The sequence below is a fragment of the Bos indicus x Bos taurus genome, chromosome 1 (genome assembly GCF_003369695.1).
Source record: "Bos indicus x Bos taurus breed Angus x Brahman F1 hybrid chromosome 1, Bos_hybrid_MaternalHap_v2.0, whole genome shotgun sequence".
Lineage (NCBI taxonomy): Eukaryota > Metazoa > Chordata > Mammalia > Artiodactyla > Bovidae > Bos > Bos indicus x Bos taurus.
In genome coordinates, this window is record NC_040076.1 from 33,689,958 (window position 1) to 33,715,314 (window position 25,357).

At 34.6% G+C, this 25,357-nt stretch overlaps 1 protein-coding gene across 4 annotated transcripts in view; it reads left to right on the forward strand.

Annotated features, from left to right (window-relative positions):
* The window catches only part of CADM2 (cell adhesion molecule 2), a 1,273,609-nt gene that overhangs the window by 1,100,604 nt on the left and 147,648 nt on the right, over window positions 1-25,357 (forward strand). For all 4 annotated transcript variants that reach the window (XM_027551660.1, XM_027551751.1, XM_027551574.1 and 1 more), the window contains exon 5: window positions 8,239-8,409. In XM_027551660.1, the coding sequence (XP_027407461.1) occupies window positions 8,239-8,409 (171 nt within the window). The remainder of the gene's footprint in view (window positions 1-8,238; window positions 8,410-25,357) is intronic.

Consider the following 25,357-nt stretch of genomic DNA (forward strand, 5'->3'; position numbering starts at 1 on the left):
ACAGACTGGGATTTCTTTCTTTAAGGTTTCACATGCAAAATCTAGCATGTCGTCTAACATATGATATGAGCGCAAGGTTTTTATATGGAGAATAAATGAGTCATTTAGGTTAAATTGCTCTCATGTTATTAAAGTGTTTAATAACTTTAAAGGAGGTGACTCCTCTACTGAATGCTTTCCTGGACTGAGCAAACCAGTTCTTGGTATTCTTGTAAGGTGCACACCACTAAATAGAGAATTAAATAAATATAAATATAGAATTAAATGTAGAAATAAGCAATCACTTGGGGGAAAGTGATCTAAGACTATATACCTCAATAATCTTCAAGGGAGATGACTCTGGGGATTTCCTTGGAGATTCAGTGGTAAGGATTTTACCTATCAGTGCAGGGGGTACAGATTTGACACCTGGTAGGGACCCAAGCAATGGCACCCCACTCCAGTACTCTTGCTTAGAAAATCCCATGGATGGAGGAGCCCGTTAGGCTGCAATCCATGGGGTCCCTAAGAGTCGGACACGACTGAGCGACTTCACTTTCACTTTTCACTTTCATGCATTGGAGAAGGAAATGGCAGCCCACTCCATTGTTCTTGCCTGGAGAATCCCAGGGACAGGGGAGCCTGGTGGGCTGCCATCTATGGGGTCGCACAGAGTCGGACACGACTGAAGTGTCTTAGCATAGCACAGCATAGCATAGGGAGCTAAGATCCCACAGGCAGAAAAGCAAAAAGAAATAAAAAATAAAACAAACCAGAAGCGATATTGTAATAGATTCAATAAAGACTTTAAAAAAATGTTATACATCAAAAAAACTTTAAAAATAAAAATTAAATAAAAATGTAAAGAGAAGATAACTCTCCTTCCTGATAATTCTTCTAAATGGAGCAGTATTCTTCTTAGTGATGTTCTAAAGTAATCTTAATAGAAATTTTCTATTCAAATATTTAAATTTTCTGAGCCTTCAAGCAATGATTAACTATATCCAATGTTTTTGAGGGAAAGTGACTCATACCTCATGTTATAGAAGGATTTGCATAAACACAAAATATACTGATAACATAAAAGGTAATATGAATGAATTGATACATGAATATGATACAACTGCTAAATTATTGCAGAAAAATAAGATGAAACCTAAAGTGAAACCAATAAGCAATCTTGTTATAAAGTTTTTCACATTTTCACATTTGCCAATGGTGAATCACAAGCTTTAATTAGTACACTTAAATGGTACAAAAAGAGAGACATGATGAATTAAGTACTATGTTCACAAATCATTTGTATAAGAGATCTGACATTTCATGGTTCCAAGAGTCAAGAGAATTTCTCTCTGAGTTCATATGTTTTAGACAAAAGTCTATATATTGAAATAATTTGACAATAAGTTCAGTCAGTAAAGAATCTACCTGCAATGCAGGAATCCATTGGGTCCAGAAATCCCCTGGAGAAGGAAATGGCAACCCACTCCAGTACTCTTGCCCGGAAAATCCCGTGGACATAGGAGACTGGAAGGCTACAGTCCATGGGATCACAAGAGTCAGACATTTCTTAGCGACTAAACCACCACCAAGTTATATACAATAAATATCACAGAGTGGGTCCTTATAGCACCTCTGAATATATACCTGTGGGGTAACATTTAAGAGGAATTTGATAGACTGTAACATTTGACTCATGTGAATAAAGTTAAAGCAATTTTAGAATATTTAGATAAATAAATTATGCCCCCTTCATCAGTCCTCTGTAAATATCATTTTGCTCATCTGAGCTTTTGAAATCTATTAACAAGAACTGAGCTTCAATAAAATTCCTTGTCAAGTGAAACAAACATTTTGCATTGCTAGTAAATGATAGAGCCACAGCTTTACAAACCAGGATTATGAGTGGCACCTTCTTATAAAAGTAGACTATTGCAAAAGGGATTTGTAAAAGTTTGATGCATTCTAATTGGAGTTGTATGAAGGAGTGTGTGTGTGTGTGTGTGTGTGTGTGTGTATCTGTGCATGTTAGTGACTTAGTCATGTCTGACTCTCTGTGACCCCATGGACTGCAGCACACCAGGCTCCTCTGTCCATGGAATTCTCCAGGCAAGAATACTGGAGTGGGTTGCCATTTCCTTCTCCAATGTGAATTTTAATAGTAGTAGTTTAGTTGCTAAGTTGTATCTGACTCTTGCGACCCCATAGACTGTAGCCTGTCATGTTCCTCTGTCCATGGGATTCTCCAGGCAAGAATACTGGAGTGGGTTGCCATTGCCTTCTCTAGTATTAAGGAATACTCATAGGCATTACTGAAATTTGCTTCAAGAATTTGTTTTGAGGTCTTCTCCAGTGAACAAATGAAAGTGGTTGCCAGACTTTAAAGTTTTACTATATAAGACATGGCCTCAGTATTTTTGGTCTGGAGAAAATTTGAAGCAGATATAAAACCAAATGCTTACCTTGAATAGTAAAAAAAAGAAAAAGAAAAGATGGTCTGTAAAAAAAAAAAAAAATCCTGTTGTACACTTAAGCCATAAGAAAAGAAAAATTACCAATAATCCCTTCAAGACAAATTAGTTCTAAAATATGCATCTATGTTACTGACTGAGTTAACTAGGCATAGTTACTTTATGTCATTTTTTTAAGTGATGAAAGAGTTGAATGCCTTCTAAAAATGATGCGTTAACTTTTATAAATTTGGATCTATACAGCTTCTTTTAAACAAGAATTATATAACATACCCATTTGTCCAATATGGTCACTCCAAGTTTTTGGCAATAATGACAAGTTAACTTATTTAGCACTCACATTGTCTCTCCTGTATGGCAAGAAGACCTTCTTTCAGCTTACTAACACTGGTGTCATTTAAAGCACCATTAGTAACAGTGTATGGATTCAGAATAAATTTATTGAAACCTCTTGTTGAAACTGTTATTTGATTCTTCAAAAATCACCTACAAACACAGACTCTGAAAATAATAGCAGAGTTCATATTCTACATAAGCATAGAAATTTGGGGTATACACTGAGATCTTACAACTTTGCTGATGACCAAAAAATTTAAAGCCCAAATAGTTGAGGAGAACTCACAAAATATATTACAAAATTCCAAGAGCTTTATCCCAGTTATGAGAAGGTATGATCCTTCTAGTATTGGCAACAAGACAGAACTGTATTTAAATCCCAACCTTGTTCCAAGTGTGGCTTATTGGCTTTGCAATCATTGAAAAGAAAACTGGTCCTCTTCAGGTGCAGGTCTGAAAGAAAGGGCTAACCTAGGGTTCAGGACAAGATTTCCTTTTATAAAAATGGGATTATTTTGTTCTGGATCTGTTTAAGGGGAATCAAAGTCACTAAAGAGCAGAAAGGAAATACATCACAAAAGTTCAGATTACAATGCTCAGGGTGATTGGAACCACTGTGGAGGCAAAGTAACATCTGAAGAAACTTCACGTTAGAAGGATATTCCTTCTAAAAGTCTAGTACAAAGGTGGCCAGAAGCTCCAGATACAGAGGCAGGTAACCTAATCGGGCTTCCCAATTTGTGCTGGTGGTAAAGAACCCACCTGTCCATGCAGGAGACATGGGTTCCATCTCTGGATCAGGAAGATCTCCTGGAGGAGAGCATGGCAACCCCCTCCAATATTCTTGCCTAGAGAATCTCAGGGACAGAGGAGCCTGGGAGGTCAAGGTCCATAGGGTCACAAAGAGTCAGACACAACTGAAGTGACTTAGCATGCATGAAACCTAATATTATAAATCTGGGGGAAAAAAAATGGATCTAGAAATATCTCCTGAGATCTGACTTTTTAAAGAGATTTGAACGTAAAAATGTCCAGATGGCCTTTTGTTTCATTCCCTAGATAACTTGACTCAGGTTTTATATTTATTTAATTTTTAAATTTGTATTTAAATATAGCTGATTTACAATGTTGTGTTAGTTTCAAGTTTCAAATATTCAGGGTTGATTTCCTTTAGTATTGACAGGTTTGATCCCCATATAGTCCAAATGATTCTTAAGAGTCTTCTCCAGCATTACAATTCAAAAACATCAATTCTTTGGCACTCAGCTTTCTTTATGATCCAGCTCTCTGATACAGATACATACTATAAATATTGATAGAAAATCTGTAGACTTCACCATGAAAGTTTCAAGAAAATAACTTTCATTGAGAAGCATCCTTGAGGAATTTTCAGGCAGATATTTAAAAACAGTTTTTTATAGAAGATTTATAAAGCATGCAGTGTAAACACAGTAGTATAATGAGACAATTTACAACTGTTAAGTTCCTGTGCTCAACAGTGGCACACACCGAGGCCAAACAAATGGAAATGTCAGAGTCTGGAGCAGAGAAATGTTTATTGCATGGTTATGCAAGGACATGAGATGACTCATGTTCTAGAAAGCCTCAAGCTCCCCCAGGATTCAGCAAATGTCAGTCCTTATGTACTCCTGAATGGTGATGTTGGAGAAGACTCTTGAGAGTCCCTTGAACTGCAAGGAAATCTAACTAGTCAATCTCTAAAGGAAATCAATCCTGAATATTCATTGGAAGGACTGACGCTGAAGCTGAAGTTCCAATACTTAGGCCATCTGATGTGAAGGGCTGACAGAAAAGATCCTGATTCTAGGAAATCAGAAAAGACTCTGATTCTAGGAAAAATTGAAAGCAGGAGGAGAAGGGGATGACTGAGGATAAGATGGTTGGATGGCATCACTGACTTGATGAACATGAGTTTGAGCAAGCTCTGGGAGTTGGTGATGGGCAGGGAAGCCTGGTGTGCTGTAGTCCATGGTTGCAAAGAGTTGGACATGACTGAACCACTGAACTGAACTGACTGATGTGCTCTGGGTCATCAAATGGTTAACGTCTTCCATTTGGTTGAGTGGGGTAGGAGTTTACATCTGCAAAAAAATTCAGAAAATTTGCATCAAATACTGTTATCTAGGTACTTCAGAAGGAGAAGGTAATGGCAATCCACTCCAGTACTCTTGCCTGGAAAATCCCATGGATGGAGGAGCCTGGTGGGCTGCAGTCCACGGGGTCGCTAGGAGTCAGACACGACTGAGCGACTTCACTTTGACTTTTCACTTTCATGCATTGGAGAAGGAAATGGCAACCCACTCCAGTGTTCTTGCCTGGAGAATCCCAGGGACGGGGGAGCCTGGTGGGCTGCCATCTACGGGGTCGCACAGAGTCGGAAGTGACTGAGGAAGACTTGCCGCCTCACCTCCCCAGGCCCCATGGGATCCTACTGAGTTACACAATCACCAGCAACCAAAAGCAATCACATTTATGATTACTTGAGAGCAAGTGCTCACATGTCCATAATCTCCTTTGGAAAAAGATAGAAGGGTGACTTCAAGGATATAATGGAAAGTAATCCTACAAATTCCTGTGTTTAATGTTTGCCCTTTGCTTCACTGGCCATTGAACCAACACATTATATAATACATGACATGGCTATCTTCAAAAATGTAAATGAAAAGGAGAAATATATGTTGAAATAGTGAAAGAACGTTAAGCTTACAAAGAGTGGCAATAAAAAGAGAGGGAGAAAAGTGAGTAAAGTTAGTTCCAGTATTCACTCACCTTTGGTCATATCACCTACAGTGATGATGCATTGATTATACCCTTGCTCTTGAAAATAATTCTGTTGGCCAACAGCAGACTTTTAGACTCTACCTCACCGCTATTGAATCAGAATCTGCATTTTAACAAGATTCAAATATGATTCAGCTGCACATGCCATTTTTGAGAAACACTGTTTTAGATCACAAAGTGATGAAGTAATGCTGTGACTTGCCAAAGAAGAAAAAAATAAAAACTTTCTAAAACAATACAGAACATGAAACAAGAATATATATGGAATCACCAGATTAACTATGCCATATAAAGAAATTTCTATTAATTCTGTAACTATGTAATACATCAGTTACTTTATAAAGCTAGGAAGCAAAATGAAAATAAATTGTAAGTGCTATTTCCTGTTTGGTGAGGAGGATGTCAGCAGAAATACAGGCAAAGATATGACAACTAGCTCTTCTCAGTACTTTTTCCTGTTAATCTTATGCCTTCTAATAACCCTATAAGATGTCACATAAGCTAATATTAAAAGCAACAAATTATACTTTTACTTATTCTGCTTGAATGATGCTCATTAATATTTTATGTTATATACAATTGCTATCAGATTTTATGTGTCCAATTAATATTACATACAATGATATTTTTGTGAAGAAAATAGCTGAAGGAAGCAGATGTGTGGGTTCTTAAAATGCAGCTGTTATTAAAATTAAAGAATATAAGCAATATTTTGGAATAATTTCTTACATTTTGTGTAACATAATTATATAAGTATTTTGTCAAGAGATCTAAATTTTCTTAAATTTCTACTGCTTGGAGCTTTCAACAAGAAAACACTGGCATAGATTTATAGGCAAGGATACAAAATATAAAAATGAGGCAACATTTTGTATAAATTTATGAGACACTGAAAAGTAAGAGAGCCTCATTTTTTTTTAATATACCAAAGAACTATAATACATCTGTGTTATCTTGACACATTTTGACTAAAAGAAGATTGTTTCATCTTTCACTCTAAAATTTTTTAACTGAAGTTTAATCTAATTTTCAAATGAAAAAATCTCAGAAATGACTTTGGTTAACAAAAATGAGATATTTCATAGTAAACATGTTGATAGAAAGCCTTATACCCTATATGATTAATTTATAGTTAAAAAATAGAGTTGAGATACTATGATCTTTCTTCCCTTTCCAAATGTTGGAAATTCTTACTCTGAAAAACTGCCGAAATCTCATAAAACTTTTTGTGGTAAAAATTTTACCACAAAATCATAAACAGATATTTTCCAAACAAGACATGTGATGTTTACCTAGGCTTATCCTTTATTATGGCTTCCCTGGTGGCTCAGACAGTAAAGAACCCGCCTGCAGTACGGGAGACCTAGGTCCCATCCCTGTGTTGGGAAGATCCCCTGGAGGAGGGAATGGCAACCCACTCCATTACTTTTACCTGGAGAATCCACATGGGCCATGGAGCCTGGCAGGCTATAGTCCATGGCGTTTCAAAGAGTCAGACACGACTGAGTGACTAAGTGCATCCTTTATTAATTTTACTTTATTTTTTAAAATCAATAAGATAAAAACATTCTTCTCTGGAAAAAAGTAAAACTCAATGGACCATACAAATATCTTCCTGTCAAATACATAAAATTCAATATCCTTTTCAAGTCAAGTCTTTGCATAGAGCACGACAATAGAAAAGCTGAATTTATGTTAATTTGTTATCATTGATATATTTTTAAATAGCTTTAAAATATTTAATACATGCTAGAATCAAATATTTTATGCAAAAGAACTCTTTTCCTAAAAATATCATTGTTCATTTGAATTGAAACACTAAGAAATTGGAACAGCTTTCTCCCTCAACTGTATTTAAGATCTTGTTAAAATGATATTTTAACCTTAGACTATCATTTTGATTTCTAATCCATTAAAATTACCCTCTTCTTATCAGCTACTTTAGATTTGAGAAATTTCAAATTAAATGAAAATATTATTAAATCTCTTTTCCATAGAGAACAAATAATCCCTAAGTGCACCATTTAGTGTTGAATCTGAATCAGTGCACAATAAGTTTAAATACTGATATGTGAATTCACATCTTGAGGGAAGTGTTCTCATTCAGGCTGAAACAAATTCTTCAGCTAAGTGAAAACCATTTATCTCAACAGAAATTTCATTGCAAATATATATATAGAGAGATAGATATTTGAATATTCAAAATGTTCGCATGACTGTCCTCCTTCTCTACCAAAGATGACAACTTTCTCATCTTAGGTATTTTATAGCAATTATGTTGACCTCACATTGTTCATGTTAATCATAGCTCAAATACATGGTTCAGAAAAAAAAGATTATCTTTTAATAAGATCTAAATCTAAAGAAAAGAGACTAATATTGTAAAATGGCCTGATTTTTCTAATGGAATATTTAAAAGGGGGCTATGTCTTGCCTTTTTATTTCTGCATTTAACTTTTAAAATACATAACTGAAGTAGTTTTAATTCTGTTTACTTGAAATGGGTTAAATGTCAAACTAACAAATATTTGCTTTTTATAATTGGATAAAGATAAGCAGAAAGCACTTCCGGTGGTGTCTTGAGTAAACGAGATCTGTTACATTTCAAAGAGAATTTCACAGAATTTTAAGTTTTATATTTTATTTTCAGATGTAAAATATTTAAAGGAAGAGGATGCAAATCGCAAGACGTTCACAGTCAGCAGCACACTGGATTTCCGAGTGGATAGAAGTGATGATGGTGTGGCGGTCATCTGCAGAGTAGACCATGAATCTCTCAATGCCACTCCTCAGGTGGCCATGCAGGTGCTAGAAATACACTGTAAGTAAATGCTATTCCATAACTCTCTATCGTGGTGGCAAGTCTCCGCATCTGCATTTAAAATTATTTTAAAATTACCTGGAAATTACAGCAAGTGTGCAGCAAAATCTACAGCCAAATGAGGTAAAACTAACCTCCGTAATATTAATCACACTCAAAGGAAAGGAGTTCTTGCCCATTCTTGACAAAGTAGAAAAAGAAAGGATATATCAAAAGGTTAACACTCCTAGTTTTCTTCCAAATGTTGACCAGGAAGATCAGAAATTTGGCAATCAATGAGAGGTGAAAATCTGAGAAAGCCTTGATGAACTTTCTAAATGTAACATTATTATATGCAAATATGACTTCACATCTGTTCTTTTAAAATAGGACATTTTTTTCTATTTTTAAAAATATACTAAGTCTTTATGAACACAGGGACGTATCTATTATGTTTTTTTAATTAACATAATTATTGTTCACAAGTGATAAGAACATAAATTGGATGACTCTGGTGAGCCTGGGCAGTACTGAAATGCTTTGCTGGCCTTATCTTAACGTGTATTATCTTACGTTAGGGCATCAGCATAACAGCCTGATGAACAGTCACTACTCTCTTTACTCAGTTTATGAATAAAATCACTGAAGATTATAGTGATTGAATCACTTGGCCAAGTTCACACAACTAGCAAATGATCAACTTATGATCATGCCACTTTGGTAGTTAGCGATATCCTTGGAATACAGCAAGTGATCTATAAATATTTATTAAAACGAAGAGGAATGAATTGAAATATATAACAAAGTTGAAAAGTATAGCACAAATAATTATGTTTCTGAATCCTACTACTTGATTTTTTCCAATATTAGAGATTTTTTATGGAGTTTTTTATCTGTGATAAATTATAGTTTTAGTTTAGGATTTGTGTGTGTTTGTGTGTGTGTGGTATGAAATTACATTAAATCTTAAATGTTGTCTAGGTACTAGTCTTCTATGTCCCATATTTTGTTTTTGTTTATTTATTTAATAAGAATATATCCACCACCTTCTGTGTTCTGCACTATGCAGGCAATCCATTTGTCATTCCTGGTCACCCTTCAAGGGTCACTCAAGTTCTCTCTTGTCAGACTGTCCCTAACTTTATCAACCTACAGGGATCCTTCTCACTTCTGAACTCCTGAATGCTTTATCATTTCTACAGCAAGCTAAACTTCTCATTATTATCAAACTTATCTTATTCTTTAATTCCCCTGGTGGATACTGATAATCAACTAGATTTAGGACTTGTGGATATAGGCTTCATCTCATGGTAGGGAGAGACTACTATCTTCCTTTTTAAAATTCTTCGTGTTCTCTAATAGAGGAGTGGATAAAGAAGATGTGGTACATACATACAATAGAATATTACTAAGCCATTAAAAATGAAATAATACCATTTGCAGCAACATGGATAGACCTAGAGATAGTCGTACTGAGTGAAGTAAGTCAGAGAACGAGAAATACCATATGACTTCCCTTCTATGTAGACTTTAAAAAGAAATGATACAAATGAACTTCTTGATAAAACAGAAACAGACTCACAGACTTTGAGAATGAAATTATGGTTGCCAGGAGGCAAGGAAGGGGGCATAGTTAGGAAAACTGGTATAAACATGTACACACTGCTGTATTTAAAATAGATAACCAACAAGGACCTACTGTATAGCACATGGAACTCTGCTCAATATTATGGATGGGAGGGGAGTTTTGGGGAGAATCAATACATGTATATGTATGGCTGAGTCCCTTTGCTGTTCACCTGAAACTATCACATTGTTGTTAATTGGCTATACCCCAATACAAAATAAAAAGATTAAAAAAAAAAAAAGAATATATCAAGTACCTACTATGAAACAGGTGTTCTTTGGGGCACTGGGGTTACAGAGGTGATCAAAAAAGTATAACTTTAACAAAACAAGTTGAGATTGTCTCCAAGTGTCAAAATCACCATGATCACAAACAGCAACAAATTCCAGTTCCCTTACAGCATCTGTTCTAGGTAGAAGTGAAGGAAAAGCAAAATAAATACAACATATAGAATGATATGTATTAAGTGTGAGGGAAAAAACAAAGCAGGAAAGTGATGAGTGCAATTAGAATGGAAGTCAAGGACAGCAAATGTGTGTTTGTATTAGTACATAACATATATATAATACATTTATATATAAATATATAATTTGTAACATATAATATAATATCAAATTATATCATTGAATACTACATTATAATATTATATAGTATTAATACATGATTTAATATAGTATTAGAAATATTTATGTGAATATATAAGATATATAAAATTTATTTATATATAATATATACATAAATATATTTAAATAAAATATTTTAACTGAATTAGTATGTTTAAATTTTAAATAAATACATATACATAAAATTAACAGAGAAGGGCAAGTACAAATGTCCTGATATAGGAACGTGTGAGTTGTTTTTATGTTTCTAGAAATAGCAAGGATATCAGTGAGACCAGACTAGAGAGTAAAGTAGAGAGTATCATGAGAAAAAATCAGAGAAGTATAAGGAGGATGAGATGTTTTTTAATTTGTAACAGAGAAAATATCAATCAGATCATTATTTTTAATTATCGCTCATATTATTTTATTTATTCTTAGTTTCAGTTCAGTTTAGTTCAGTCACTCAGTCGTATCCAACTCTTTGCAACCCCATGAATCACAGCATGCCAGGCTTCCCTGTCCATCACCAACTCCCGGAGTTCACCCAAACTCATGTCCATCGAGTCAGTGATGCCATCCAGCCATCTCATCCTCTGTCATCCGCTTTTCCTCCTGGCCCCAATCCCTCCCAGCATCAGGGACTCTTTCAATGAGTCAACTCTTCTCATGAGGTGGCCAAAGTATTGGAGTTTCAGCTTCAGCATCATTCCTTCCAAAGAACACCCAGGACTGATCTCCTTCAGGACGAACTGGTTAGATCTCCTTGCAGTCCAAGGGACTCTCAAGAGTCTTCTCCAACACCACAGTTCAAAACCATCAATTCTTCGGCGCTCAGCTTTCTTCACAGTCCAACTCTCACATCCATACATGACTACTGGAAAAACCATAGCCTTGACTAGACAGACTTTATTGGCAAAGTAATGTCTCTGCTTTTGAATATGCTATCTAGGTTGGTCATAAATTTCCTTCCAAAGAGTAAGAGTCTTTTAATTTCATGGCTGCAATCACCATCTACAATGACTTTGGAGCCCCCAAAAATAAAGTCTGACACCGTTTCCACTGTTTCTCCATCTATTTCCCATGAAGTGATGAGACCAGATGCCATGATCTTAGTTTTCTGAATGTTGAGCTTAAAAGTTATTAACTTATTAAAAATTTATGACTACTTTGAATAATATTAGTTTCATTAATTTTCTTCCTGTTCTCTTTGAAGTGGATTTGAAGAATAGCATATTTTAGAGCCCAAATTGAATTTACTTCCAAATTTCAACATTTATTTTCAGTGAGACCTTGTGACAATTACTGAAAGTGCTTGAGCTTTGATTATAAATTAGAGAATATCTGTTAGGACCAAGCTATACAACTGAAGTTAATGGCATTCAGTAAGCCTTAGATAAATATCAATTCTCTTTTTTCTTAGTTGGTTCAGGCTGTTGTAAAAAAAAAAATGCTATTGTCTGAGTGGTTTATAAGAAATAGATATTTATTTCCCATAATCCTGAGGATCAAAAATTGAAGATCAAGGAGAAGGCACATTCAGTGTCTCGTGAGGACCCTGACCTTGTCTCATAGTCGACCATTTTCTATTAGGCACATGGCAGAAGAATCTCTGGGATCTCTTTTGTAAGGATGCTAATCCAAGTCATGAGCATCCAAAGTCTTTACCTTCTAATAACATCACATTGGGCATTAGGTTTCCACATGTAAACTTCCAGTTCATTTCAGTTCCGTTGCTCAGTCTTGTCCAACTCTTTGCGACTCCATGGACTGCAGCACACCAGACTTCCCTGTCCATCACCAACTACCGGAGCTTACTCAAACTCATGTCCATCGAGTAGGTGATGCCATCCAGTCATCTCATCCTCTGTTGTCCCCTTCTCCTCCTGCCTTCAGTCTTTCCCAGCATCAAGGTCTTTTCAAATGAGTCAGTTCTTCCCAACAGGTGGCCAAAGTATTGGAGTTCAGCTTCAGCATCAGTCCTTCCAATGAGTATTCAGGACCGAATTCCTTTAGGATGGACTGGTTGGATCTCCTTGCAGTCCAAGGGACTCTCAAGAGTCTTCTCCAACACCATAGTTCAAAAGCATCAATTCTTTGGCAATCAACTTTCTTTCCAGTCCAACTTTGACATCCATACATGACTACTGGCAAACCAATAGCTTTGACCAGATTTAACTTTTTAAAGTAGTCTCTGCTTTTTAATATGCTATCTAGGTTGGTCATATCTTTTCTTCTAAGGACCAAGTGTCTTTTAATTTCATGGCTGCAATCATCATCTGCAGGGATTTTGGAACCACAATAATTAAATTCTCTCATTTAGTTTCCATTATTTCCCCATCTATTTGCCATGGTGATGGGACTGGATGCCATGATCTTAGTTTTCTGAATGTTGAGTTTTAAGCCAACATTTTCAGTCTCCTCTTTCACTTTCATCAAGAGGCTCTTTAGTTCTTCTTCATTTTCTGCCATAAGCATGCTGTCATCTGCATATCTAGGGTTATTGATATTTCTCCCAGCAATCTTGATTCCAGCTTGTGCTTCTGCCAGCCCAGCATTTCTCATGATGTACTCTGCATAGAAGTTAAATAAGGAAGGTGACAATATACAGCCTGGATGTACTCCTTTCCTGATTTGGAACCAGTCTGTTGTGCCATGGCCAGTTCTAACTGTTGCTTCTTGACCTGCATACAGATTTCTCAGGAGACAGGTCAGGTGGTCTGGTATTCACATCTCTTTAGGAGTTTTTTGTAGTTTGTTGTGATACACACAGTCAAAGGCTTTGACGTAGTCGATAAAGCAGAAATAGATATTTTTTCTGGAATTCTTGTGATTTTTCTATGATCCAATGGATGTTGGCAATTTAATCTCTGGTTCCTCTGCCTTTTCTAAATCCAGCTTGAACATCTGGAAGTTCATGGTTCATGTACTATTGAAGCCTGGCTTGGAGAATTTTGAACATTTTGGTTAGTGTGTGAGATGAGTGCAATTGTGCAGTTGTTTAAACATTCTCTGGCATTGCCTTTCTTTGGGACTGGAATTAAAACTGACCATTTTGCCTTTTTGTGTTTCTTTTTCTTGGGGATGGTCTTGATCACTGCCTCCTGTACAATGTCACGAACCTCCGTACATAGTTCTTCAGGCTCTCTGTCTATGAACATAAGGGATTTTATTTAGGTCATATCTGAATCGTCTAGTGGTGTTCTCTACTTTCTTCTCTTTTAGTCTGAATTTTGTAATAAAGAGTTCATGATCTGAGCCACAGTCAGCTCCCAGTCTTATTTTTGCTGACTGTATGGAACTTTGGGGAAACATTAGCATTCATTCTCTAGCTCCTTCATTTTTCTATGTCTTCTTACTTAATCTATATATCATTCAAAATATGAAATGTTATGTATTCAGTATATCAAGAATACCCTGATCATCAGTATTTAATTTAAATTTATTTTCACCTTTATACAAAGCCAAATAAGACTGTTTAAAAATATTTGTGATTATTAGGCTAGCTGCAATTTTCAACACATAGTAAAACAAAAATAATAAAAATTGTCATAAAGAATGTTAAAGATTACCAGCCAGAGATCACCAGAAACCTACCAACACTCTAGCAAAATCATACAGGAGACTATTTGAATCTTTGGTTGTATATAAGAAAGAGTTAGGAGAGATTTGTTAGAGAAATTAGGTTGTTAGGTTTGTTCTAAATATTCTGAGGATTTCCCTGGTGGCTCAGATGGTAAAGAATCTGCCTGCAATGCAAGAGACCTAGGTTTGATCCCTGAGTTAAGAATATAACCTCAAGAAGGAAATGGCAACCCACTACAGAACTCTTGCCTAGAGAATTCCATGGTCAGAGGAGCTTGTTGGGCTACAGTTCATGGGGTTGCAAAGATTCAGACACAAGTGAGCAGAAAACACTTTAAATATTCTAAAGAGGGTTCTGAATTAGATTCTGTCAGGATTGGGGACAATTCAGTAATGTGTATGCTCATAATTTTTACCTACAAAGCACAAATATTAAAGCAGAACTAGACCTGCTATTATAAAGACATGTGGTTAATCATGCTAATTTCTATAATTGCTAAACATATTAGTCTCTGTCCTCTTTTAGAGCTGGTCATAGAATAAACTTGTCTTTTCTTTTTCTACCCCCCAAGCATTGAGTGACTTTATCTGATTATTGTTTAGATTCTAGAGAATTGTTTATGACAGTTGAGATTATTCCAGGTAGTTGTAAGATACCAGTTGTTAGCTTCCAAAGTCCTTTTCACTTTCTTTGGGGTCCAAAATGGAATTATTACATAAATTATCACATTTCAGTGTGCACTATTAAGCAAACTTCATCTTCATGGAGGAACACAATTGCATTGTCTAATTTTTATTAAGTTTTACATGACAAATATTATAGTTGATGGCCAATTAAAAATAAAAACTCATCTGTCATGGTTTAATATGTAAATGGTTAGAAGGCAGAGGCCAGATCTATTTAAATTATTTTTTCTAGCATCTCACATACTATCATTCAAGTATGTGAAGTTAATTAAAACTAACTGATGATAATACTGAATGTTCCTCTAGGGATGCAGAACATTCCTCAGGGATGAAATGAAGAATGAAAAGTGAAGAGGGACATTTAATACCAGTTTGTATCAAAATTAAAGTAAACTGATCAAATTGGGTGTGGTCTTCCTAAACAACTATGAATAGTGATTAAAGGATCTCAGCAAATACTTCCAGAGGCAACAGGTCATGACTCGACTTAAGTCCACATGTGCAGTATGCATGATGTGGAAATTCTGTGGATGCAAGTGGGGGAAAATAGAAAGAAGAATTGGAAAAGTAAAAAGGTGATGAGTCTAGACTTTGTGGGACATAAATTTAGAAATTCCATAAATTTTACAATGTTCCTAATTATGACTAATTGCAAAGACTGGCCTGAATAGAGGAACAGCTTTTGGAATCCTAGAGCAGAAGAGATGCCATTGTTTTCTGTGGCGACTGACAAGAGTAGGTATATATTCATCACTTGGGACGTTATGAATACACCTGAAATAAAAATTCTGTTATTGTGGAAAGGTAAGTTTGATGAGAAATAAGACATAAGTATTTAACACATAGTGCTAAGAAGCAAAATGAGAACACATTGGACGAGGAATTATGTTCCTAGAGCTAAAGGTTTTAATTCTGTAACACTATGACATACAGTTTAGTAGGACTCAGCCTATAAAATATGTCACAGCAACATTCATTGCTTTATAAAATATTAATCTTAGATTTTAATGTCATATGATGGAAAAGAATTTAAACTTGAAATTTAAGAAAATATGAACTTTTCACTGTGTACCACAAGTGCTTTCAAATTTCAAATAATAGGTAATAGCATGTGTTACACCTGAGCAGTGGAAAAAGTCACTCTTTTTAAAATGGAAATTCCAATTCATCTTACTATTTTATACAAATCCCTTTAAAACAATAATATTTTATTTTTCTGATTCGATTTTTAGATGAATAGACTGTATGAGTCATATTTTGTTTAATTCTCAGTAAGAATATGTTCTCTCCACTAACAGAAAGAACTATGTAAAAGCACAGAAAATAAGAAAATAACTAAACATTCATTTTCTGTGTGTAATATTAACACAATTATGTAAAATCAACTGTTATTGAAAATGAAAACACAAGAGACAGATTAGTAGAATATTTCAGAATGAGTGTTTTGAGAAAACATTTTAGTACTGTGACACTGAACTGCCAATATGGATAAATAAGAGCCCAGGTTTTAAATGTTATGTGTATATGTGTTGTACGGTATAAATATACATAATCATTGAGCCATGAAATCTTATGCTATCAATAATATTTGTTTAAAATTTTTATTGTGGAACAGTGCCATGATTTGCCTATACAAGAAGTAACTATTCACACATACACAGGCATCGACTTTTAAAACAGTACATAGTTTAGGTTATAGAAGACCTCCTGCATGTGTGCCTAAACAAATTCAGTGTGAGAATCTGTGAGAAACCTAGTAAGAGAAAGAAAAGAGAGGAAGGGAGGGAGGAAGGGAAGGAGGGGGTGACTTAGGAAGATTCAGTGTTGAAATTGTGTGTTTAAATGAGATCAATTAGGTTAATGAGTAAAAATAAGAAACCCATTATGTACTTTTAATAGCCAAAAAGCTCCTGGATTCATTTCCATAATAATGTAAGGAGTTAAATGGTCAAATTACAGTCCTGATCTTTACCTTCTTGAGGCTTTTATTTCCATTCTAGTTAACATGCAAATAAATAATACAATTAATCCTTTTTCTTTTTAACATGTTATATTAAAAATTTGTATTTCTAAAGAGTTTCCTGTCTTATTTTGGTCTTTTAGAGAGAATTACTTTGTTCCTAGAGGAGCTGAAGTCTTGACTGTATATATCTACTATTTTCTGGGACCATCTCTTGTACTTGATCAGTTCTACTTTGATTCTACTTGTTTAAATAAAATAGAATAAAAAATAAAACTCTGTTTATAGTAGGAGAGATTGAATACAGATGAGCTTGGAAGCTTTGATTATTTTTTGTTTGTAACTTTATTTCTGAGGAGAGCATGGCAACCTACTCCGGTATTCTTGTCTGCAAAAGACCATGGACAGAGGAACCTGGTGGGCTACAGTTCATGGGGTTGTAAAGAGTCAGACATGACTGAAGTGACTTAGCATGCATCCAGCATGAACTCAACTTCATTTCCACCGTAGATATACATGACACAGAATAGAAATGTTTTCAAATGTAGACAGAGATTCTTCATTAAGTGTAGACTTTGGCCTTTGTCCTTTTTCATTTGCAAAGTAATTAATTCCCACCAACTCAATCCTTCCTACACAAACCTATATATACCTTTAACCCAGAACTGTTTAAGTTGTTCCATGTTAGTTGTATCAATTATGCTTCCACTACATTTCTATTTATTATAGAGAGTGCTTGATTAAATGTTTCAGGCTATATAAGTTCATTAGACATAAAGGTGAATGTTACAAGTTGCATTTTAAAGTAACATCTCTCACTCATCTGGCATCTTAATCTGTAAAATGTTGGTTTTCTAATTATCTTATCTACCACAAATTTTCTATAGTACAGAAGCACAGCTATAAATGGAGAACTGTCAAAGGTGAAATGAAAATTATCTTTAGGTTAAATTTTCCACATAAAGTAAAGTTATTTTGATTAACAAAATGCCAATTTATGCATGAAGCTGCTTTGGAAGTATGGTTAATAGAGCCCAAAATATTTCACAAAGCTCATAAAACATGTACATGCTAGAATCATGAAACGATCTATGTGTGTGTATGTGTGTCACTCAGAAAAAAATACATTTAATTATATTATTAAAATTGGCCTAGTGTACAACCCCTATTTTTCAACTTTTTCAGGGAAAATGCATTCATTTAGTATATCACCTATAGTAATGTATTACCGGCATATGCTGGTCATGAGTTAATTTTTTATATATGTAATGGGAATGTTTTATTTAGTTCCTGCAATACCAAAATGTTAAAAGTAATTGGATCACCAGATATTTTAAGTGATCTAAGTGCAGAAATTCAAAGTGTTACTGTAAAATTTATATTATTAATAGAATTAACATTTCTTATGTTATTAAAGCCCAGTGAAGAAGAATGTATATATTTGTGAGTAGAGATTCCATAATTTAAAAACATAACAAATTCATAGGTCAAAATAATATAGTCTGAAGTGGTCTTTCTTGGATCAAGCTTATCATAAAATAGGTATGTATAAAACTTTTTATAAGTTTTAACATTATTTTAAGCATACAAATTAATTTCATAAAAATATGTCAAAAAGGGTCCCCAAATGATATGATCCAGGTATAGTATAGATGTTGGTGTATCTTTTGAAGATAACTTTAAGCCATTTTAATAGAGAATAAAAATTGGATAATAAAATGAGACAAATGATTTGGGCAAGTAAAACCTAATATTGAGAAAATAAATATAAATCATTACTACCTTGTATTTTAAACTTTCAATTTAATAATTAATTCCATTTTATCAAACTCTTTTCCTTTACCTTTTTCTTTTTTTATTAATTGTGGTTGATTTGGGTTTCCCTGGTGGCTCAGATGGTAAAGAATCCACCTGCGCTGTGAGTTTGATCCCTGGGTTGGGAAGATCCCCTGGAGAAGGGCATGGTGACCCACTCCAGTATTCTTGCCTGGAGAATCCCCATGGACAGAGGATCTGGCAGGCTACAATCCATGGGGTGGCAAAGAGTTGTGGACATGACTGAGCAACTAAGCATAGCATGGTTGATTTATCATGTTGTGTTCGTTTCTGTTGTACAGCAAAATGATTCAGTTATACATATATACATATATATATTCTTTTCCATATTTTTATTAGGATTTATATAGGATATTGAATATAGTTCTCTGTGCTGTACAATAGGTTCTTATAGTTTATTCATTCTCTATATGATAGCTTGCATCTGGTAATTCCAGACTCCCTATTCATCCCTTCCTTAGCCCCCATTCCCTTGGCAACCACATATCTGTTCTCTATGTCTGTGTCTGTTTCTGTTTTGCAGATAAGTTCATTTGTGTTGTATTTTAGATCCACACATAAGTGTTATCAGCTGGGAGATTGGGATTGACATATATACACTGTTGTGTGTAAAATAGATTATCTAGTGGGAAGCTGCTGTACCGCACAGGGAGCTCAAGTCAGTGCTCTGTGATGACCTAGATAGACGGGATGGGGGAGTGGGGGTGGGGTCCACTAGAGAGGGGATGCATGTATACATATAGCCAATTCACTTCATTTTAAAGCAGAAACACAACATTGCAAAGCAATTATTCATTGAAAAAATAGATATGTCTATTTTTAAAAGATAAAGGCTTATTTTTTTTAAGAGACTGCCTATTCAAGGTCCCAGTACTTTCAGATTATGCTAGCCCTATTTTCTGAATGAACTACAATGCACACAGAGATATTTCTTAGAGAAAAACATACAGTTAGAAAATAGTATAATCTATTGATATATTCAGCTTTATTGTATTAGCTGTTAATATATCAGCAGAGATGGTTTTCACTCTCTGGGTTCACAGACTTTTTTTTTTTCTTTTAAATCAATAGGCTTTATTCTTTAAAGCAGATTTTGTTTAACAGAAAGATTGATTGAAAAGCAAAGTTCTCATATACACTGGTATCCCACCTCCTCACAGTTTCTCCTATTATTAACATTTTGCATTATTATAGTACAATTTTTACAGCTGATGAACTAATATTAATAGATTATTGTTAACTAAAATTTATAATTTACTTTATTGTTCATTCTTTATGTTGTATTGTTCTTGACCAATGTATAATGCCATGTCGCCATATTTACAATATCATAGAAAATAATTTCACTGTCCTTAAAACCCTGTGCTTTACTTCTTGATTGCTCTTTTGCTCCCCCAGATTCCCTGATAATTATTGATATTTTAATTGACAGTGGTTTTGCTTTTTTCTAGGATTTAACTTAGTTGGAATTATATAGGATATAACTTTTTCAGACTGTCCTCTTTCATTTAGCAATATGCATTTAAGATTCCACTATATCTTCTTGTGACTTGATAGCACATTTCTTCTTACTGCTGAATAATATTTCACTGTCTGTATGCACTAGTGTTTCTTTATCCATTTGCCTACTAAAGGATATCTTGAAAAAGTGAAAGTGAAGTCGTTCAGTCACGTCTGACTCTTTGTGACCCCATGGAGTGTAGCCTATCAGGTTTCTTTGTCCATGGGATTTTCCAGGCAAGGATACTGGAGTGGATTGCTATTTCCTTCTCCAGGAGATCTTCCCAACCCAGGGATCGGTTACTTCTAATTTCTGGCAATTATGAAAATAACTACTACATATATTCATAAGTAACATAAACATAAATTTTCAATCCCTTTGAGTAAAGTTATTTGAATTTTAATTAAAACACATTTTAGTGAAAGAGAAATAAATTAAGTGAATATAAAAAGTAATACGTTTACCTTGTACTACATACATGATATTATGGGAAGGCGTGCTTAGTTTTCAGGAAGCTGCAAACTACTACCTAAAGTAGTTGAAACATTTTGCATTCCCATCAGCAGTGAATGAGAGTTCCTGTTACTCTAACTATTCATCAGCATTTGGTGGTGTCACTCTTTTGGATTTTGTCCCCTCTGTATAGTGTGTGGGTTTCCCAGATGATTCTGTGGGTGAAAGAATCCACCTGAAATGCAGGAGATGTCGGTTCAATTTCTGGGTCAGGAAGATCCCTTGGAGGAGGGCACAGCAACCCAGTCCAGTATTCTTGCCTGAAGAATCCCATGGACATGAGGAGACATGCAGGCTAGAGTCCATAGGGTCCCAAAGAGTTAAACACTACTGACTAGACTGAGCACACACACACAGGCAAATTATGTGTAGTGGTATCTCATTGTTGTTTAAATTTGCAATTCCATAATGACATTGGATGCTGAGCACCTTTTCTTATGCTTATTTTCCTTTTGTGTATATATTTGTTGAGGTGTCTGCTTAGATCTTTGATGATTTTTTGTTTTTTAATTGGGTTGTTTTGTCTTTCTTTTTGTTGAGTTTTAAGAGTTTTTTGTACGTCTTGGAAAGCAGTCATGTGTTACATCTTTTCAAAAAATCATTGTTAAAAATAGAAAATCCTTTCCACTGGATCAATATCTTTACTTTGATTCAAATACTGAATCACTCAAATAAAATAGGGGGTATCTTTACTTCTCAAGTTCACAACAATTTAAAATTTTTTGAATAATAATTTAAAAGCTAATCTTTTGTCCATTAATCTGTCTCTTGAAAGTAATTGTGCTTCTTTATAAATGAGACCTGGTAGCTCAGCTGGTAAAAATCCACCTGCAATTCAGGAGACCCTGGTTCAATTCCTGGGTTGGCAAGATCCCCTGGAGAAGGGATAGGCCACCCACTCTGGTATTCTTGGGTTTCTCTTGTAGCTCAGATGGTAAAGAATCTGCCTGCAATGCTGGAGTTCTGGGTTCAATGCCTGGGTTGGGAAGATTCCCTGGAGGAGGGCAAGGCAATCAATTCCAGTATTCTCGCCTGGAGAATCCCCATGGACAGAGGAGCCTGGCAGGCTACAATCCATGGGGTTGCAAAGAGTGGGACACAACTCAGCAACTATGCACACACACATAAACCTAGAATCTTTCAGATAAGTAAAATAAGTAATACTTTAAAAATGTGTGCTTTAAAACATCTTTAATTTTAAAGACGTATGCTAAGTATAATATTTTTTTCCTATAAAAAAAAGCTTAGGGAGGAAACATTACCCTTTAAAGTATCTGCATATTTTGCTTGTCAATAACTACTGAAAAATAATTTGTAGATGAATGACTCTATCCCTATATTTTATATACTCGTGCAAAACTTCCTCACTTGATTGCATTTTGAAAGAAGTAAGAAATAACTCATTCATATATTCATCTAACCTTTAAAGAACTCTTCCAACGTAGCAAGCATTTTGTTAGGATCTGACAACACACAATTGACTAGGTTAAGGTCTTAGATTTTGATGTGCAAAATGTGATGAATGAAGAAGACATGTGAAAAAATACATATTTTACTAAGTACAGTGTTTTATAATAGCAGTATATATCCTGAAATAATTTAAATCTAATTATTTACTATTCCCTATCATTCATCTGTATGTATATATAGTAACATATGATAAACATTACATATTATATGCAATAAATATTATATTTCTATATGCATAAATTTACGGTTAATAAATATGATATTGTTAGAGCTGGCTTAGTTCGATGGTTCAAAGACATCTTAAAAACAACATGGAAATTTTTACTTTGCAAAATCTGAGTTTAACATATAGTATAAAGCAAGTGTGAATTAATAATGGTAATAATAATACACTTCTACTAACTCCCTATTTTTTTAGTGTTTAATTGGTACAGTACAATACATTATATCAGTAATTTAAAAACAGAACATCATCCACATCCACAAAGTACTGAAGAAAACGATAAAATATGTGCGTTTTGTGAAGAAGTGGAGCAGGATGAAATGCAGCTCACATTGTACCTAGACTGGAAAATAGATTATTTCCAAAGCAAGCATGGAATTATTGTACAAGTAAACTTTGTTTAAAATATATTCTCTATCTTTTTGAAATGAAAAAGTACAACCAAGAAGAAAATCTACAAATAACCTAAATATGCTGCTGCTGCTAAGTCGCTTCAGTCGTGTCCGACTCTGTGTGACCCCATAGGCGGCAGCCCACCAAGCTCCCCCATCCCTGGGATCTCCAGGCAAGAACACTGGAGTGGGTTGCCATTTCCTTCTCCAATTCGTGAAAGTGAAAAGTGAAAGTGAAGTCGCTCAGTCGTGTCCGACTCTTCTCGACCCCATGGACTGCAGCCCACCAGGCTCCTCCATCCATGGGATTTTCCAGGCAAGAGTACTGAAGTGGGGTGCCATTGCCTTATCTGAACCTAAATACGGACAGGGCCAAAAAAAAAAAAATTCCTTTTTTTTCTTGGCCACACCATGCAGCATGTGGTATTTTATTTCCTGTGACCAGGGATAAACACGTGTGCCCTACAGTGGAAGCATGTAGTCCTAACCATTGGACCACCAGGAAAATCACTGTAATTATACTAACTTGGCAAAGACATGCATTGAAAGGCTTGGACTACTAGTCGTATCTGGATTAAAAAAGATAATGGCATAATATATGCATAAATTTGAATGCTGTTTTAGAATATTACTATCTATTGTACATTGTGCTGTTACTGAAAATTTCCCATTTATTTTAATATATAAATACAGAAAAATATATTTACATTGTGGTTGTAATTATTAAATATTTTGAATAAATCCTGGAAACATGATCCTTAAAATTAAATCAGTTTTTGAGATGACTACAGTTTTTTTTGGTCTTTTTTGTTGGCTAACAGATTTCTGAGTAAGAATAGGAATTCTATACTAATTTAAAGATATTTCTAGAATGCTACTGATAATTTGCTAACAGTATTTAATCAGCTTCTTATGGACACAATAAAGTGAGCAATGAAAATATAATAGGAATTGTAATGATAGAGATATTTGTTATTAACTAAAAATCTCATTAAAGCCCAAGTGATTTTATGTCTTTAAAAAAGAATATTTAAGAGTCAGGTTTGGGATAGTAATCACATTATTGTAGTTTTGGTGTGGTAAAATGTAATTTTGAGTACATAGAAAACCTGGTATGTTTAAACTGAAATACTGACATTTCATGAAATTATAAACTAGAATTTTGACTAATTCTATAAGAAAAAACTCTTCATAATTGAGTTCTTCCCTTGTCAAAGTCAGATGAGGAGAGAAAATTCATTTACTTATGTGGTATATACATTAAAAACAAATTGTCATTTGTATAATCATGGAAAGTTGTTATCTAATATTATCTAATGTAGAAAATTAATACCAGGAAAATAATCAGCAGTAGCATATTTAATTAAATTAAATATGTGCTAAGAATAAAAACCAATCTAAGTTTTGTGACATGAACATTTAAGACTAATTCTACACACAAATGCAGACCTCAATAACGTTTCAATTAATCACTTTGTTAATATTTTAAACAATGTATTAAAGTGATAAGGAAATAAATTTAATGTGTTTCTTCATTTAATAATTTATTTGTTAAGCACAGATTCTGTATAAAGCACTATGCTAGACACTGAGGATACAGCAATGCCTTTTAAAAATTGCACATGGGTGAAACAGAGAAAATGCAACAGAGATATCTGACCTAATATAAGGCTAATAAATGTTTGTCCACAGAAATGATGTTTGGGTTAAGGTTTAAAAGAGTTCAAAAGGCGAACAGTCCTCCCCAAATGAAGCATTTCATACAATTTATATAAAGTTAAGATGAAACATGTTCATTGAAGTACATGGAAGAAAATATAATTACTGGAATTCAAAGAATGAATTAAGTGTTACAAGGTATGAGAGTAAAGACCTGTGTAGATTAGGAGAGGACTTAAAGGTCATGCTGATTATTTTACTGTTAATCTTAAGACTGAAGACTTAACACAAAAATTGATATCATCAGGTATATGTTTGAGAAAACAATTTTGTCTAGTTCCAGAAGTACGATTTAGAGGTATAAAAAGTTGAGACAGGAGGAGACCATTCACTGATATCGTAGACTAGATGAAAGAAAGGTTGTGGAGCTATAAAAATTAAATGAGTAAATTTCAAAATTAATTCAGAGATAGGTTAACCAGACAATGGGGTCCCAAAGAGTAAGACATGACTGAGCGCCTAAGCACAGCACAGCACATTATACAACTTGATTTTGCTAACTTAGAGATTATTTAGTGATCTTCCTAAAAGTTTCATAAAAATACTTGCTAAACATATTATCTGCTTTTACATTTGCCTATAATTCAAATTCCGTATTTTGGATCTAGCAGGAATGTTGAACCATGCTTCAGGGGACTGTTCAGTTCAGTTCAGTTGCTCAGTCATGTCTGACTCTTTGCAACCCCATGAATCCCAGTACGCCAGGCCTCCCTGTCCATCACCAACTCCAGGAGTTCACTCAAACTCACGTCCATCGAGTCAGTGACGCCATCCAGCCATCTTGTCCTCTGTCGTCCCCTTTTCCTCCTGCCCTCAATCCCTCCCAGCATCAGTCTTTTCCAATGAGTCAACTC